This window comes from Diorhabda sublineata, chromosome 10, assembly GCF_026230105.1.
Source record: "Diorhabda sublineata isolate icDioSubl1.1 chromosome 10, icDioSubl1.1, whole genome shotgun sequence".
Lineage (NCBI taxonomy): Eukaryota > Metazoa > Arthropoda > Insecta > Coleoptera > Chrysomelidae > Diorhabda > Diorhabda sublineata.
The window spans coordinates 11,200,498-11,213,124 of NC_079483.1; the positions used below are offsets into that span (position 1 = coordinate 11,200,498).

The 12,627-nt window shown below is 34.3% G+C and overlaps 1 protein-coding gene across 2 annotated transcripts in view; it reads right to left on the bottom strand.

The window, feature by feature from the left end:
- LOC130449959 (calcium uniporter protein, mitochondrial) overlaps window positions 1-12,627 on the bottom strand; it is a 180,215-nt gene that overhangs the window by 20,346 nt on the left and 147,242 nt on the right. For both annotated transcript variants that reach the window (XM_056788082.1, XM_056788081.1), the window contains one exon: window positions 5,692-5,995. In XM_056788082.1, coding sequence (XP_056644060.1) covers window positions 5,692-5,995 — 304 coding nt within the window. The remainder of the gene's footprint in view (window positions 1-5,691; window positions 5,996-12,627) is intronic.

Consider the following 12,627-nt stretch of genomic DNA (forward strand, 5'->3'; position numbering starts at 1 on the left):
TTTGTACGCACAATTTTAACTGTTCGGATAAGATTGTCGTGTTTACCCGGGGCCTTTAGACAAATCGATACGTCCAGTCTGGTCAACAATTAGCTTGATGTAATTTCACGTTAACCTTGAATCAATCGATCAAATACTAGATGTGTTGTGACAAAAAGGTAGGTCATGAATTAAAACGAAACATATAAATGACGAAAATAGTAACTCACTTACATTCCTTTTATTTTGTCATTATTATTACACTAGTTTAAAAAATTTAACTTTTTGTCGCGAATTTTCAGGTTCAGAGAAAGATCAGCTTTATTGTCATGAGAAAATTATACACAAACTTGGCTTTATAATGTAATACACTTCTAACAAAATCTACCATAAAAATTTTTTGAGCAGCTCGAGTTCCTTTAGTAGTTTTCTAAAACCATGTGTAGGAAAGCTATAAAGTTAGTGAAAAATACCTACTTTGAGTATTTTGGAATGCTCTCGGACAAGAAAGAGAAGTTTTGGACTCTCAATTGTGTTTTATAAATTGGTTTGTGAAATATTGAAGATTATGTAAACGTGGTAAAACTGTTAGTTTTATAGCGTCAACGGAAACATTTTTAAACTAAAAATCTTGCTAAATGGAAGTCTTGAGTATTATTGTGACAAGGTCCAGTGCAGCGCTCATCTGACACTAAAAATATATTTGAACCCTTACAACATTACAATGGTCCAAGATCACCACAAAATGATGTCGATTTTGAAGATATCTCAAATAAGCAGAAATTCTTTTCTCAAAATAAGATGATGACTTTGTAAGAGATTTAAATCTTTCTAGGGGTATATACCACCACAACAGACCGTCAGTTCTTTCGTCTTTTTCATACGTCGTTCTATCAGCAAAGCGGTTTCCGGCGTATTAATAAAATGAAAATTCAACCGGTCTACATACTGTCCTGTTTCTTCATTCTTTTCGTTTCCTCTGCTTCGTCTACTTAAAAAACACAAACTGTATCTTAATTTCACATACTACTTTCTTAATGATCTACAAAATTTTTTTGAGTCCATGAAAATTTTGTTAACCCTTTTACTGCGTATTAGTTGAGAGCCGTGATTTCCTGGCGTTTGCGAGTATACTCATCTGGAGCAGTATGACGCAATGCTTCACATTTTTGTCAACATACGTCACATCTGGCATATGGCTAGAGGATAACATAATATTCACTTGGCGTTTCTCTTCGTATAGCCGACGAAAAGTTTTTAGCACAAGCGGTAGATAAACTCATCACTCACAGTTTAGTAGTAATTTGAGTCGTTCTAACAGTCCCACAAACATTGATTTTCATTTTATGTAGATCATCAAATAAGTTGAAGCTTGTATACTATAATTGAGTCCCTTCTCTACGTAGGGTTCAAGTAAAGTCAGGAGAATACTTAACCTTTTGCTAATGTCATATCTGCCTATAAAATCTTTGACATCATTTCTTGTACCTGTGTATATTAGAAAATCCAATAAAAAACACTCGTCGATTGGCCAGTCGAATCAGTCATGTTCAATTCTTGAGTTTGATTCAAATTCCATTGCATCCAAGTTTTGTTGGCTTAAATTCTTAAATTAAATCAAAAATATAGGATTCTAAATTTGTAGCACATTCATATTGATTTTGCAAATTTCAGTATCCGACACTTTGTCATCTGAAGAAAACTGCACATATTCTTGGTCACTGTCACAGCAAGAAATTAGGAATACATTTCGTTCAACGTGCAATATTGAATTCACATTATGTTTATGGGCGACCAAAATATGATATTATTGATATACACAAATGTTCTACTTGACTATTTCGTGGAAGGGCGTTCAGAAGAAATCGAAAGATTGGATGCAAATGAGCCACTTCCTAGAAGACGTCGAGGGCAAAACGAAGTTCGTGATGAACCTGTTGTTCATACTCTTTCAACATTTCCACCTACTCGTTTTCGTCAGCATCCACAGATGTGTGTTAGGTGTTCTAGGTAGAATTCATTCCAACACTTAGTAGATATTTCTTTAACTAGTTATCACGTATCGAGCAATGAAATTTATGGAATTTTAACTTCCAATTCATTTAACTTAATCACAAAATATATCAAAATTTTAATTAAGTTTTTGACTTTTTGATTTAACGTTTTTGTTTGCAGAATTAAGTCTAGCGATATTCTGAAATTCAAATATGACAGACCAAATAGATTTACATATGATTTATTACATTTAAAACTCCAAATTTCAATATTATAAATTTTTATATATTTAATTGAATACTTTCAGCACGAAATCAACAGTGAGAAAGTATTTAATATTGAATTGTTGAGTAGCAGAAGGCTGAAGTGAAAAATTCCAGCTTAATCCGACCATCGGAAGCGCTTCAAATTAAAATGTCAAATTGTGAACAAAACCAACAGACAGACACGAAAATGAGCTAATAAAAACGTGATAATAAAAAATCTCCTTGTGGAAAGCAATTTCAGAAAAATGAAAATGTGATGACAGAGACAATCGCCTATTTTGTGGCATTTTCGACATATTATTTTTTGAGTGGTTTGAAAAAATTGGAAACTCTCTGAACTATGCATATGATACCTATGCTATTATCAAAAATATAATTAAAAGATTTTTATTAACTTTAATTTTAATTTCAGCTATGTAGGTATAAAATAGGAAAACGGCGTGTATTTACTAAAAAAGCAATCAAAGAGTAATAAAAAATTTCGTTTTAATACCATTCTTATATTGATATTTCATGTGAAAATGAAATATTAGAGACTGACTATAGTTAGACATCATATTCGTATCCCAGAAACCCTAGTAGCGCTCTTTCATGACAAGTCCTTTGGCATTTGCTCTCCCTACTATAGGCTCTATCTCCTCCCTAACTCCAGAAGAGTACAGCCAGCACATGTGAGTTCGCTAAGTTGTGCCAATGGTGAAAAGGGTGACCGGATGAATCCAGCGCATCTGGGACCCCTTCCCAGAAGTCTTTGGAAAATGTTCCCACTCTCCAAAAAAAGGTTAGGTTAGGTTAGATGGGTATTACAAGAGTTTATTGGTTTCGCGGTCGGAGGTCCGCTATTTCTTATAGTTTTCAAATTAAAAATAGAAACAATACACTACACTATCAGTTTATATTTTTCAGCTGATTGTGAAACAGCTTTCGATAGATTGTTTCACTTCACAAATATCAGAAATGGATTTCAACTAATTTAATAAAAATAAATCAAAAAGTCGGCAAATTTCTTACAGTTACACTAAGTTTTTAAATGAACAAATGTCGTTACAATTTAATCAGCTAGCAGCGAATAAAAAGTGTAGATGCATAGGTAGATATCTGCAGTTTCTTATTTCTTACAATGGCAACTTGCATATTTATAATGATTAATAGATAACATACAACATGAATATCAACAAAAATTCAATAGATAGATTTCACTTATTGTTGAGAAATAACAACTGAAAAAAAATTATAGTGGTTAAAATATATTTCTATTTCAATATTCATGTTGTAGGTGATCTATTAATCAATATAATTTTGCAAGTTGTCAATGCCAAATAATATTTTGATAAAAACTTAAATAGGTCGAAACGTCTCTCTGTTTTTATTGCTCAAAATTTCAAATTGAATATCAATTTGAAAGTTAAACGCTAATAATTAAAATGAGCCGCTTCGAATCTTTCTACGTCATGTAGGAAGCAAGTAATGACCGATAAGGTGAGAAAAATCGTCGATTTTGCAATAATTTTGCATTATATTGACGATAACTTTTTAAATATTGATTTTTTGTAATTCTTTTTAAAAGAAATCTTTTTGATAGGAAACTTTTTTTCATACCTCTATTTGTTTAAGAGTTATAGCTTCATAAACAATTAAATTGTTTAAAACAAATTACTCGACCAGATTTGGGCTCAACACTCTCGAAAAATCGAATCTACGCATAAAAAACATAGGAAAACGCTCTAAAACCGAGGGGAGTATGAAACGGCTATGGGACCCCCCTAGTTGCCGTACTATCTTACTTCAATAGCCGAGAAACTCTGAATAATTCAAATTTAGAAATAAGTCTACCGCATTTAATTTTCTTTTCAGCAAAAACATTCCCTTAATCTTTTATAACATTTCCATCTATATCTATATATTACGCTTTCCGCATTCTACAATTCATAATGTCAATAATTCTCTCATTAGACCTGTAGTAGTCATACTATTCCCACAAATTTTCAAAAGGCATCAAATAGTAACGAAAACAAAGACTACGAGGATATATTGAAAAATTCTTAGCCTACTATAGAACCAAAAAAAATTTCAATATCAAAATATTTTATTACTCAACATATTCTCCTCTCAATTGGATACATTTATTACAGCAAATCTGTAACGTCTCTAGCGCTTACAAAAAACTGTTTCTTCTTGCTCAGCAAACCAGACATCTTTTATTGCCTCCTCGTTGGAAGAAAAATTACGACCTTTTAAACTTTTTTTCAGTTGAGGAAAGATATGATAGTCGGACGTAGCCAAATCTGGTGAATAAGGGGGGTGTTTTAGTAATTCAAATCCTAAAACACGAATTTTTTGCATGGAAACATGAGATTTGTGTGCAAGGGCGTTGTCCTGCAAAAACAAAACACCTTTGGATAGCTTTCCGCGTCTTTTTCCTTTAATTTTTTCCCGTAGAGTGGTCAGTAATTTTGAATAGCAATATCCAGTTATTGTTCTACACCCTTATACAAAAAATCAATCATGATTACTCCATTGCAATCCCAAAAAACTCAAGCAAGAACTTTTCCAGCAGATTTTTTGACACGAAACTTCTTAGGTCTTGGAGAACCAGAGTGTCGCCATTCCATCGATTGTTGCTTTATTTCTGGAACGTAGAAATGTACCCAAGTCTTATCCATGGTAACAATTCGGTTGAAGAAGTCTACATCGTTTTCAAATCGAGCACAGATTGAACGCGATGCTTCTACCCTAGCACACTTTTGATCAACACTCAAACATTTGGGGATCCATTTTGCAGTAATTTTTCTTGTGTCCAAATTGACGTGAACTATATGATGAACGCGTTCGTATGAAATATTCCGAGCTTCAGATATCCGTTTTAGCCCAATTCAATGGTCTGATAAAATTATGTCATGAACTGCATCGATATTTTCGGGAACTCAAACTGACCTTCCCGATCGGTCATCACCTTCAATGGAAAATTGACCTCTTTTGAAGCTTGCAGTCCAATTTTCACGGTCGCATACGAAGGACATTGATCACCAAGGATATTAAACATATCTTCGTAAATCTGCTTACCTCTTAACCCTTTTAAATACAGGTACTTGATAATGGCTCGATACTCCAATTTTTCGATATTCACAATTTCGGTGGACATCTTTTTTCTTATAAATTATTGCGTAACTCTGGTTTACTTTTTTGATGTCAAACTTTACACTGACACTTCTAATAAGTTATTGTTCGTTGCTATGGTAATGCAATATTTTGTTTATGCACGGAACTGATCTAGGCTAACTAGATATCAATACATCCTCGTAGTAGTGACACTAAAATATAACCCTAAATTGCATAGTGTGTTTTTTATTGTTAGCAATGTTGCCGGCTACTCTATTGTAGTCACATATTACACTAAAAATATTACCCGTTTAGAAGTATCATTACACAAATAAAATATTTATATATTTACCTTTGTATTTCTTCTCCTGTAACTCTCTCGTGTTTCGGAGAAATAACATTATAGGAACAGTCGTTAATCACTAATTTGAAATCATCATCTAATAAAGTTTCTATAGTATTGGAAGACGCTATTCGAGTACCGTCGCGACATTTACACACCACCCTGTCGATTCCTTTATCTTCTCGTTTTAACATTTCTAAAAAGTCCCCTACGGTATTAGTAATCGGTTTTAGTGTGAATTTACATCTTTCTTTTCGACTCGGCAAGGGCACTGTAATTTGAGGCAGTCCTTTGTGGTATTCCACTGTTACGTCTGAAACAAAGAATAAACAACGCCATTATTTAATTCATATTTAGATCACAATATTATCGATAACAATCGATCGTTTTACGAGAACAAGAAGTAACAGCGAACAATATCCAAAGTGTAACTCGAATGGTTTTCTAAGAACTTTTCACTCTTTGCAGAATGCCGAAAACTACTTTCAAATTCATTACTACGTTTTTACCGTGTTCAGAAGTATTAACGATCCATTTACTCCGCTTATTTCTGAACTTAAGTGTGACTCATTGCGATTTTTAGAAGTTTTCCGGCCTTCTGAGAAACTTCAGATAGTGCCGCATTACACACCTAATAAAAAACCTAAGTATCATCGATTGGTAGTTTATATTGGCTACTTTTATCATAAATTATATAATCATTGAATGTGCTGCTGGAATGCGATGTAGAGACATGAATGCTGATGTATTTGCATGCTTTATTGACTATAAAAAAGCTTTTGACTGTGTGTTACATCGAAAAATGATAAACATCCTAAAACCAACCGGGATCGATCCACAAGATCTAGAGATCATAACCTGGCATTACTGGCACCTAGCGGTAACAGTCAAAATCGAAGGAATAGCAATAAGAACAGGCGTGCGACAAGGATGTGTATGTCTCCTCTACAGTTTAACCTCTACTCTAAGGCAGTATTCAGCGAAGCTCCCGAGAATACAACTGCAGGCAAAAAGATGAATGGAAACATTATAAACATTCTTCGTTACGCAGATGATACCGTGGTAGGGGCCAGAAGCCTGCCATAACTTCAATCTCTTGTGGACGTTGTTGTAGAATATAGCGAGCAATTCGGCCTATATATGAATACGTCCAAGACCAAACTATTGGTATTCTCAACAATACAAAGAAACGCTACCCTAAAGACTCCATGGAGAGATCATTGAACAAGTGTCATCTCTAAGATACCTGGGCACGCTTGTCAACCAGCAATGTGACCCAAAATTCGAAATCAGATCAAGAATTGAGCAAGCGCGGAAAACTCTGAACAACATGAGGACACTTTTGGCAAACCGCAACCTCAGCCTGGAACTCCGGACCAGAATGCTGCACTATTACGCCTACAGGCGAATGCTGCGGACATCTTGGACGGAACATAAGGCAAACATAGAGCAAATGGGTAAACATAAAGAACTTTTCACGACAATAAAGGACAGAAAGTTGCAGTACCTAGGACAACAGTCGGTCGGTCGTAGACAAAATTCATGGATGAAAGACTTGCGAAGATGGCTCGGTTTCTCGTGCGACAATAGCCATTTGGATCGCCAACCTCCGTAGGGAGACGGTGTCGGAATAAAAAGATATAATTATAGAAACACGGTGGATTTAACTACCAGTTTTAGTTTTAAATGTAATGTATGGATTTTGGGGTATCGTATACACTGCGATCCAAAGGATCTATTGTGTCCCCCTTTCTTGCTACGAGACTGGAGATCCTCAGGGTTTACAGCTGATCCGATAATCCCACTCCTTTTAAAAAGTCTAGAATGTGGGATGGCTGTAATTGGCATAGATCTTCGCCTTGTATTTCAAGCGCACCTGGAGAGCTTTGGAGTTCCTTAGTCTTTGCCTGTCTGAGACCCTGTCGGTTGTCTTTTTGTTGTTGGTTTTGTTTCTATCTACCTGCTTTTTTCATTGTTTGGTAGCTGATATTCTGCTAGCTGATTCCTTATTCCATTATTCTCTTATAGGAATGTTTTTTGTCCTTTTCATCGAATACGGTTTAGTAATCATATAGTCGTGTTCTGAGCTAATAGATTATTTATTCTTTTTCCTCCCGTGTCACCAATTTCCTCCAAATATGTATGTCTATAATTATTTGGTCTCCAAAGATTATTCTCTACAAACGGGAAAGTGCTTTTTTAGGCTACACCATTTAAAAACAATTCTATAGGCTGAAGATTTGCTTCTAGTGCTGCCTGAGCGGTACTTCTCAAAACTTCGGAAATACCAAGTGCTGCTATTCTCTGCACTTTCATGGGATCCTTCTTGTTTGGTTCTTACTGTCTTACTACTGAACCATAGATCACGATTGCTGTATACAACTTTCGGTTGCAGTCCCCATTTCTTAGCAAACATCTTCTTACATTTATTTTTTCATTATTTTCTCCACATTCCTTTCACGTGGAATTTTGAAATCTTGCATGACTAAGATTTCTAAGATTCAACTTTTTCGGCAAAATTCTTGTCCATACAATTTTGATACTGTCAACTTAAGTATTTTGTATTTCCAGGATTAGCTAGGTCCAGTTTGAAACAGTTTCTGTTTATCGTTATGTATTTATTGATATGTACACAGGTAGATTTGAAGTAAATTAGATGAACTGTTTAAATCATTCTTCTTATGTACCGTATAATACTTGACAATACTGTATATTCATTACAACTCAAATAATTAGTGATGAATGGGGCTATTTTTGATATATAATTCTCTTATAATACTTATCGAAACTGCCAACAAAAGAGATTTCACAATATCTTTTTATAGAAAATCATTTTCCGAAGCATTTACTAGATGAGAAAGGAAAAGTTCCAATCACTGGAATCGTTTCTCGGTGTATTGTTCGTTGATGAACTTCTAGAATATTCTAACTCTCTCGGGAACCTTATTGTGAACCTTTAAATATCTAAAAAGTTGAATTGGACGTTTTAGCATTAAAATGAACCGTACTTTTTCAAAGTTTAAATGAATTGAGGGAAAGGTAAATGTTTCAATTTGGATAAACGTATTTAGATACCAGTAGAAAAGCCATCATCGTAAAGAAAACTCATTAATTAGATATGTTAGAGGATGGTCCCAAAAGTACCTGACCCGAAAAAGAAAACACAAAGGTTATGGAAAAAACATATTTATTTTTCATCGTTATCTCCTTTTATAACAAGTTACAGTTGTTATTAATTTTGAAATTTAAAAAAATATATATATTTTTGAAAAAATATTCAAATTAGGTTTAATTTTTTCCTCAACCGATACGGTATTATTCATTATGAGAAGGCTGTATTTGAAACAAAGTTAACATATCTATGTAACATATCATATGTGACATATGAACCTTCATATGTCACCAAGTCTGTGCCAAATTTTAGGAAAATAGGAAAAGCTCCACGTTTGTACGTACCTATTTGCCCGTGCCCAAATCAGTTCTATAGAGATAAGCTCGCAATCATACAGTGGCAGTCGTGAAACTGAACTACCTCGTTTGTATGTATGGATTTGGGGTCTCGTATACACTGCGACCCAAACGATCTATTGTGTCCCTGTTGTGACTGTCATGGTGAAAGCAGTGTCATCGTGAAATTACAACATTAATAAGATGATAGCGCGTCTGCGTAGTTTGCAGTGACTTTTTCAGTACATCTTTTTTTCAAATTTATTGAACATAGTGTCAGATATAAAAACTCTACTGTTAAAGAAATCAGGTTCATCCAATTTCATTGTTGTCTTCGTCTATACCTTAATAGTCCTCCTTTCTTTACAGCTGATCCATCAATCCTACTCCTTTTAGAAAGTCTAGAATGTGGGATGGATGCATCTGTCAGTCATTTCACAAACAACGTACTGAGTCTTATTGGGTCGATATAGTTTGATACTGACAACTTTTATCTTTAACTGTAATTAACAAAAGAATTGAAAGATTGTGACTTCAGAAAGAGGCTCGCATGTACTAATGAAATGCTTATTTGATTTTCCAATTTCGACGATATTCTTTTCTATGATCATATAAATAGTTTGTAAACCGTCAATATTGTCGTTAATAGAATAGTGAGAATTCCAAACTCGAATGCCAGAAACCACTGTATAGCCTTAAGTAACAGGATGAATAGCTAACTCGAGCAGAGGAATAATTGGTTCTTTTTTCTTTGGAAATGCGCGGGTACAAAACGTCACTGTTAATACCTAACTCCGTATCGCGATGTTGGAAGATTCTTTGGCCCAAAACTTGTAACTTCAGGAATTCTAGTACTTAGTTTTAACAAGATAGAATTACCAGTTGCACGTCAATTGAATCATGGTGGTTGTAAAACAGATCTTCCCAGACTGACTTATTTCGAAAGGAGGTGATATCCCATCGCCTACTTGTAGTACAGATTTGACGCCTCTTTTCTTTCTTTAAACACAAAGTGTAATCATGAACTATTAATCAGCTCAAGGAGAATATCCGTGGTAAAATGGCAGCATTTACATCAGCATTACTACCGAAAGTTTTCAATAATTTCCGCTCGCGATTAGAGGAGTGCCGTCATAAAAAGGATCAGGGGTGATGATTTAAATGGTGTTAATTTAAAAAAAAATAAACTTCAATCACAAGTCCAAGACAATAAAAGCTGCCAAAGATATTTATTATAATAGGAGACTCGCCAATTCTTGAAATGTTTCTAAAGGAGCATGGTCCATTGTGAATGATTTGAGAAATAAGGCTTCTTCATCGAACATAATCTCTACTACACCTGATAACCTCAATAATTACTTGGTGAATGTAGTCCAAAATTTATCAAATTCTATAACTCCTTCTCATGATCTCCCTGATTCTTATTCTAACTTACACAATTTCTTTTTTATATCTATAGTTTCAGCATAGCTTCATTACATTAAAAATGTTTTCGAGTCATCCCGATTGCACATTAATCACCTTACTACTTTAATTAACGTTTCATTTCAAAATGGCACTTTCCCCAATTGCCTTAAGACGTCTTTAATTATACCTTTGCATAAAGGAGGGGATAAAAATCAAGCATCGAATTATCGCCAAATTGAACTCTATTCCACGTTATCTAAGATCATAGGAAGATTTATTAAATGATAAGATAACACCACCATTGACATCGTTGAATCTGTGAAATTCTTAGGTCTTGTTGTGGACAATTCCTTGAAATGGGAGTTACATCCTGTTTTGCGCTGAGATCAATTTCCAAAGAATTGAACTCACCACCTCCTTAACTGTTTATTATGCCCTTATTGAGTGTCATCTCCAACATGCCCTTCCTTTCTGAAGTACGTGTGGTGCGACTCAATTTGAGCGAATATTCAAACTACAAAAGAGAGCTGTTAGATATTTACTCGGACTAAACAGCGGGGCTCACTGCAGGGACTTCCTTAAAAGATTAAAAATTCTGACTTCCTTATTCATCCTTGAATCCGTTTGCCCAATTCGTAAGCACGCTTCTCCAATTTCAGAAAAATCGTTGCACGGCTATCAACTTAGGAGCGCGGAGCACGCACTTTACCTACCTAGTCTACGTTTAGAATTAGTTAAGGGCTCAATATTTTACAATGCAAAAAATGCACAATCACTTGCCAATTGAAATTTAATCAATATCTTTTTCCCGCATTTCGCAATAATTGTATCAAGTTTTTGACAATACGGAATTTCTCTTAATATAAGATCCCACTCATTCTACTAGTGGCGCCCCGACCACCTAGGCGCCCTTTTTTAAATGCCGTCATGCCTAGCCGTAATTTCTTTTTTCTTTATTCCTTTTGACCTTTGACTTTTGCGGATGGAACAACATCGTTCTGCTATTTTGTGATTTTTAACTTACAAATCAAGTTTAAAATGAAGAAAAAAAGTAATTTAGGTATTCTCTTCCGTACTTACTATATTTTGCATCATACAAAGTCACTAATCAACACAAGCAATTAGATGACAGTAATTTTTACCTATCGCCAAGTTGGTCCTTGAAGAAAAAGATGTTGACACAAATAATGTCGAAAAAGAAGTGACAATGTGACTGTGGATTGAAAATCTACGGATTCAAGATTATTAAGTTCATATCTTCAAATTATATATGTTTTGTTAATTTCTTTAATTAATATATTGAATCGTTTCTTGTTTTGTTAATTGTTTTCTTTGATGTCAATTTTATTGAAAAATATGGATGGAAATAAAACTGATATCGAAAACGCTGTTTTAATCTAATAATTTGCAAAATATGTGAGGTTACACTAGGTAGTGGTGGTCTCATAAATGTGACTAACTGTGACAAGGACAAGGGGATGGGAAAAAAATCATGAAATTCATGTGACGTAATTTATGGATTTACCCTTTAGGTCACAACTGTATATATTTAAATTACAAATTTTCCTTCTTCATATAATAAAATTCGACACTGCCGGGTAGTTATTCAATTATATGACGATCAGTCACTTTTGAAACCTGATTCTGCGATTTGAAATACTGTCATTTGAAAAGTTGAATCAAATTAAAAATTGACGTCTATGGTACACTATTCTAAATTGACGCCGTTATAAGAAACATCATAATGAAAAATCGGAACGACATGTAGTTTCATCACCATCTGCTACAGCATCTCAGCCTTTTGTGAATGAATAATACATATTAGAAAAAAAAACGTCACACATTTGCATCCGGAAAATTTAAAGTACAGATTCATGTGAACATTTCGTGCCTGTTCAATCAAAACGTTGCCTCGTTTGAAAGTCAATTATTTCGGTTTATTATGTACGTGAGGTATTTGGAGTGAATTTTATACCGATGAGCACAGCACGTATTGTTGAATACTTCCATTTACTCTATTTACCTGGTTTAGTCACATTTCTGTATTTTAGCTCCATCCTGCTTTCCGGAAATTGTGAAATAGATTCACGA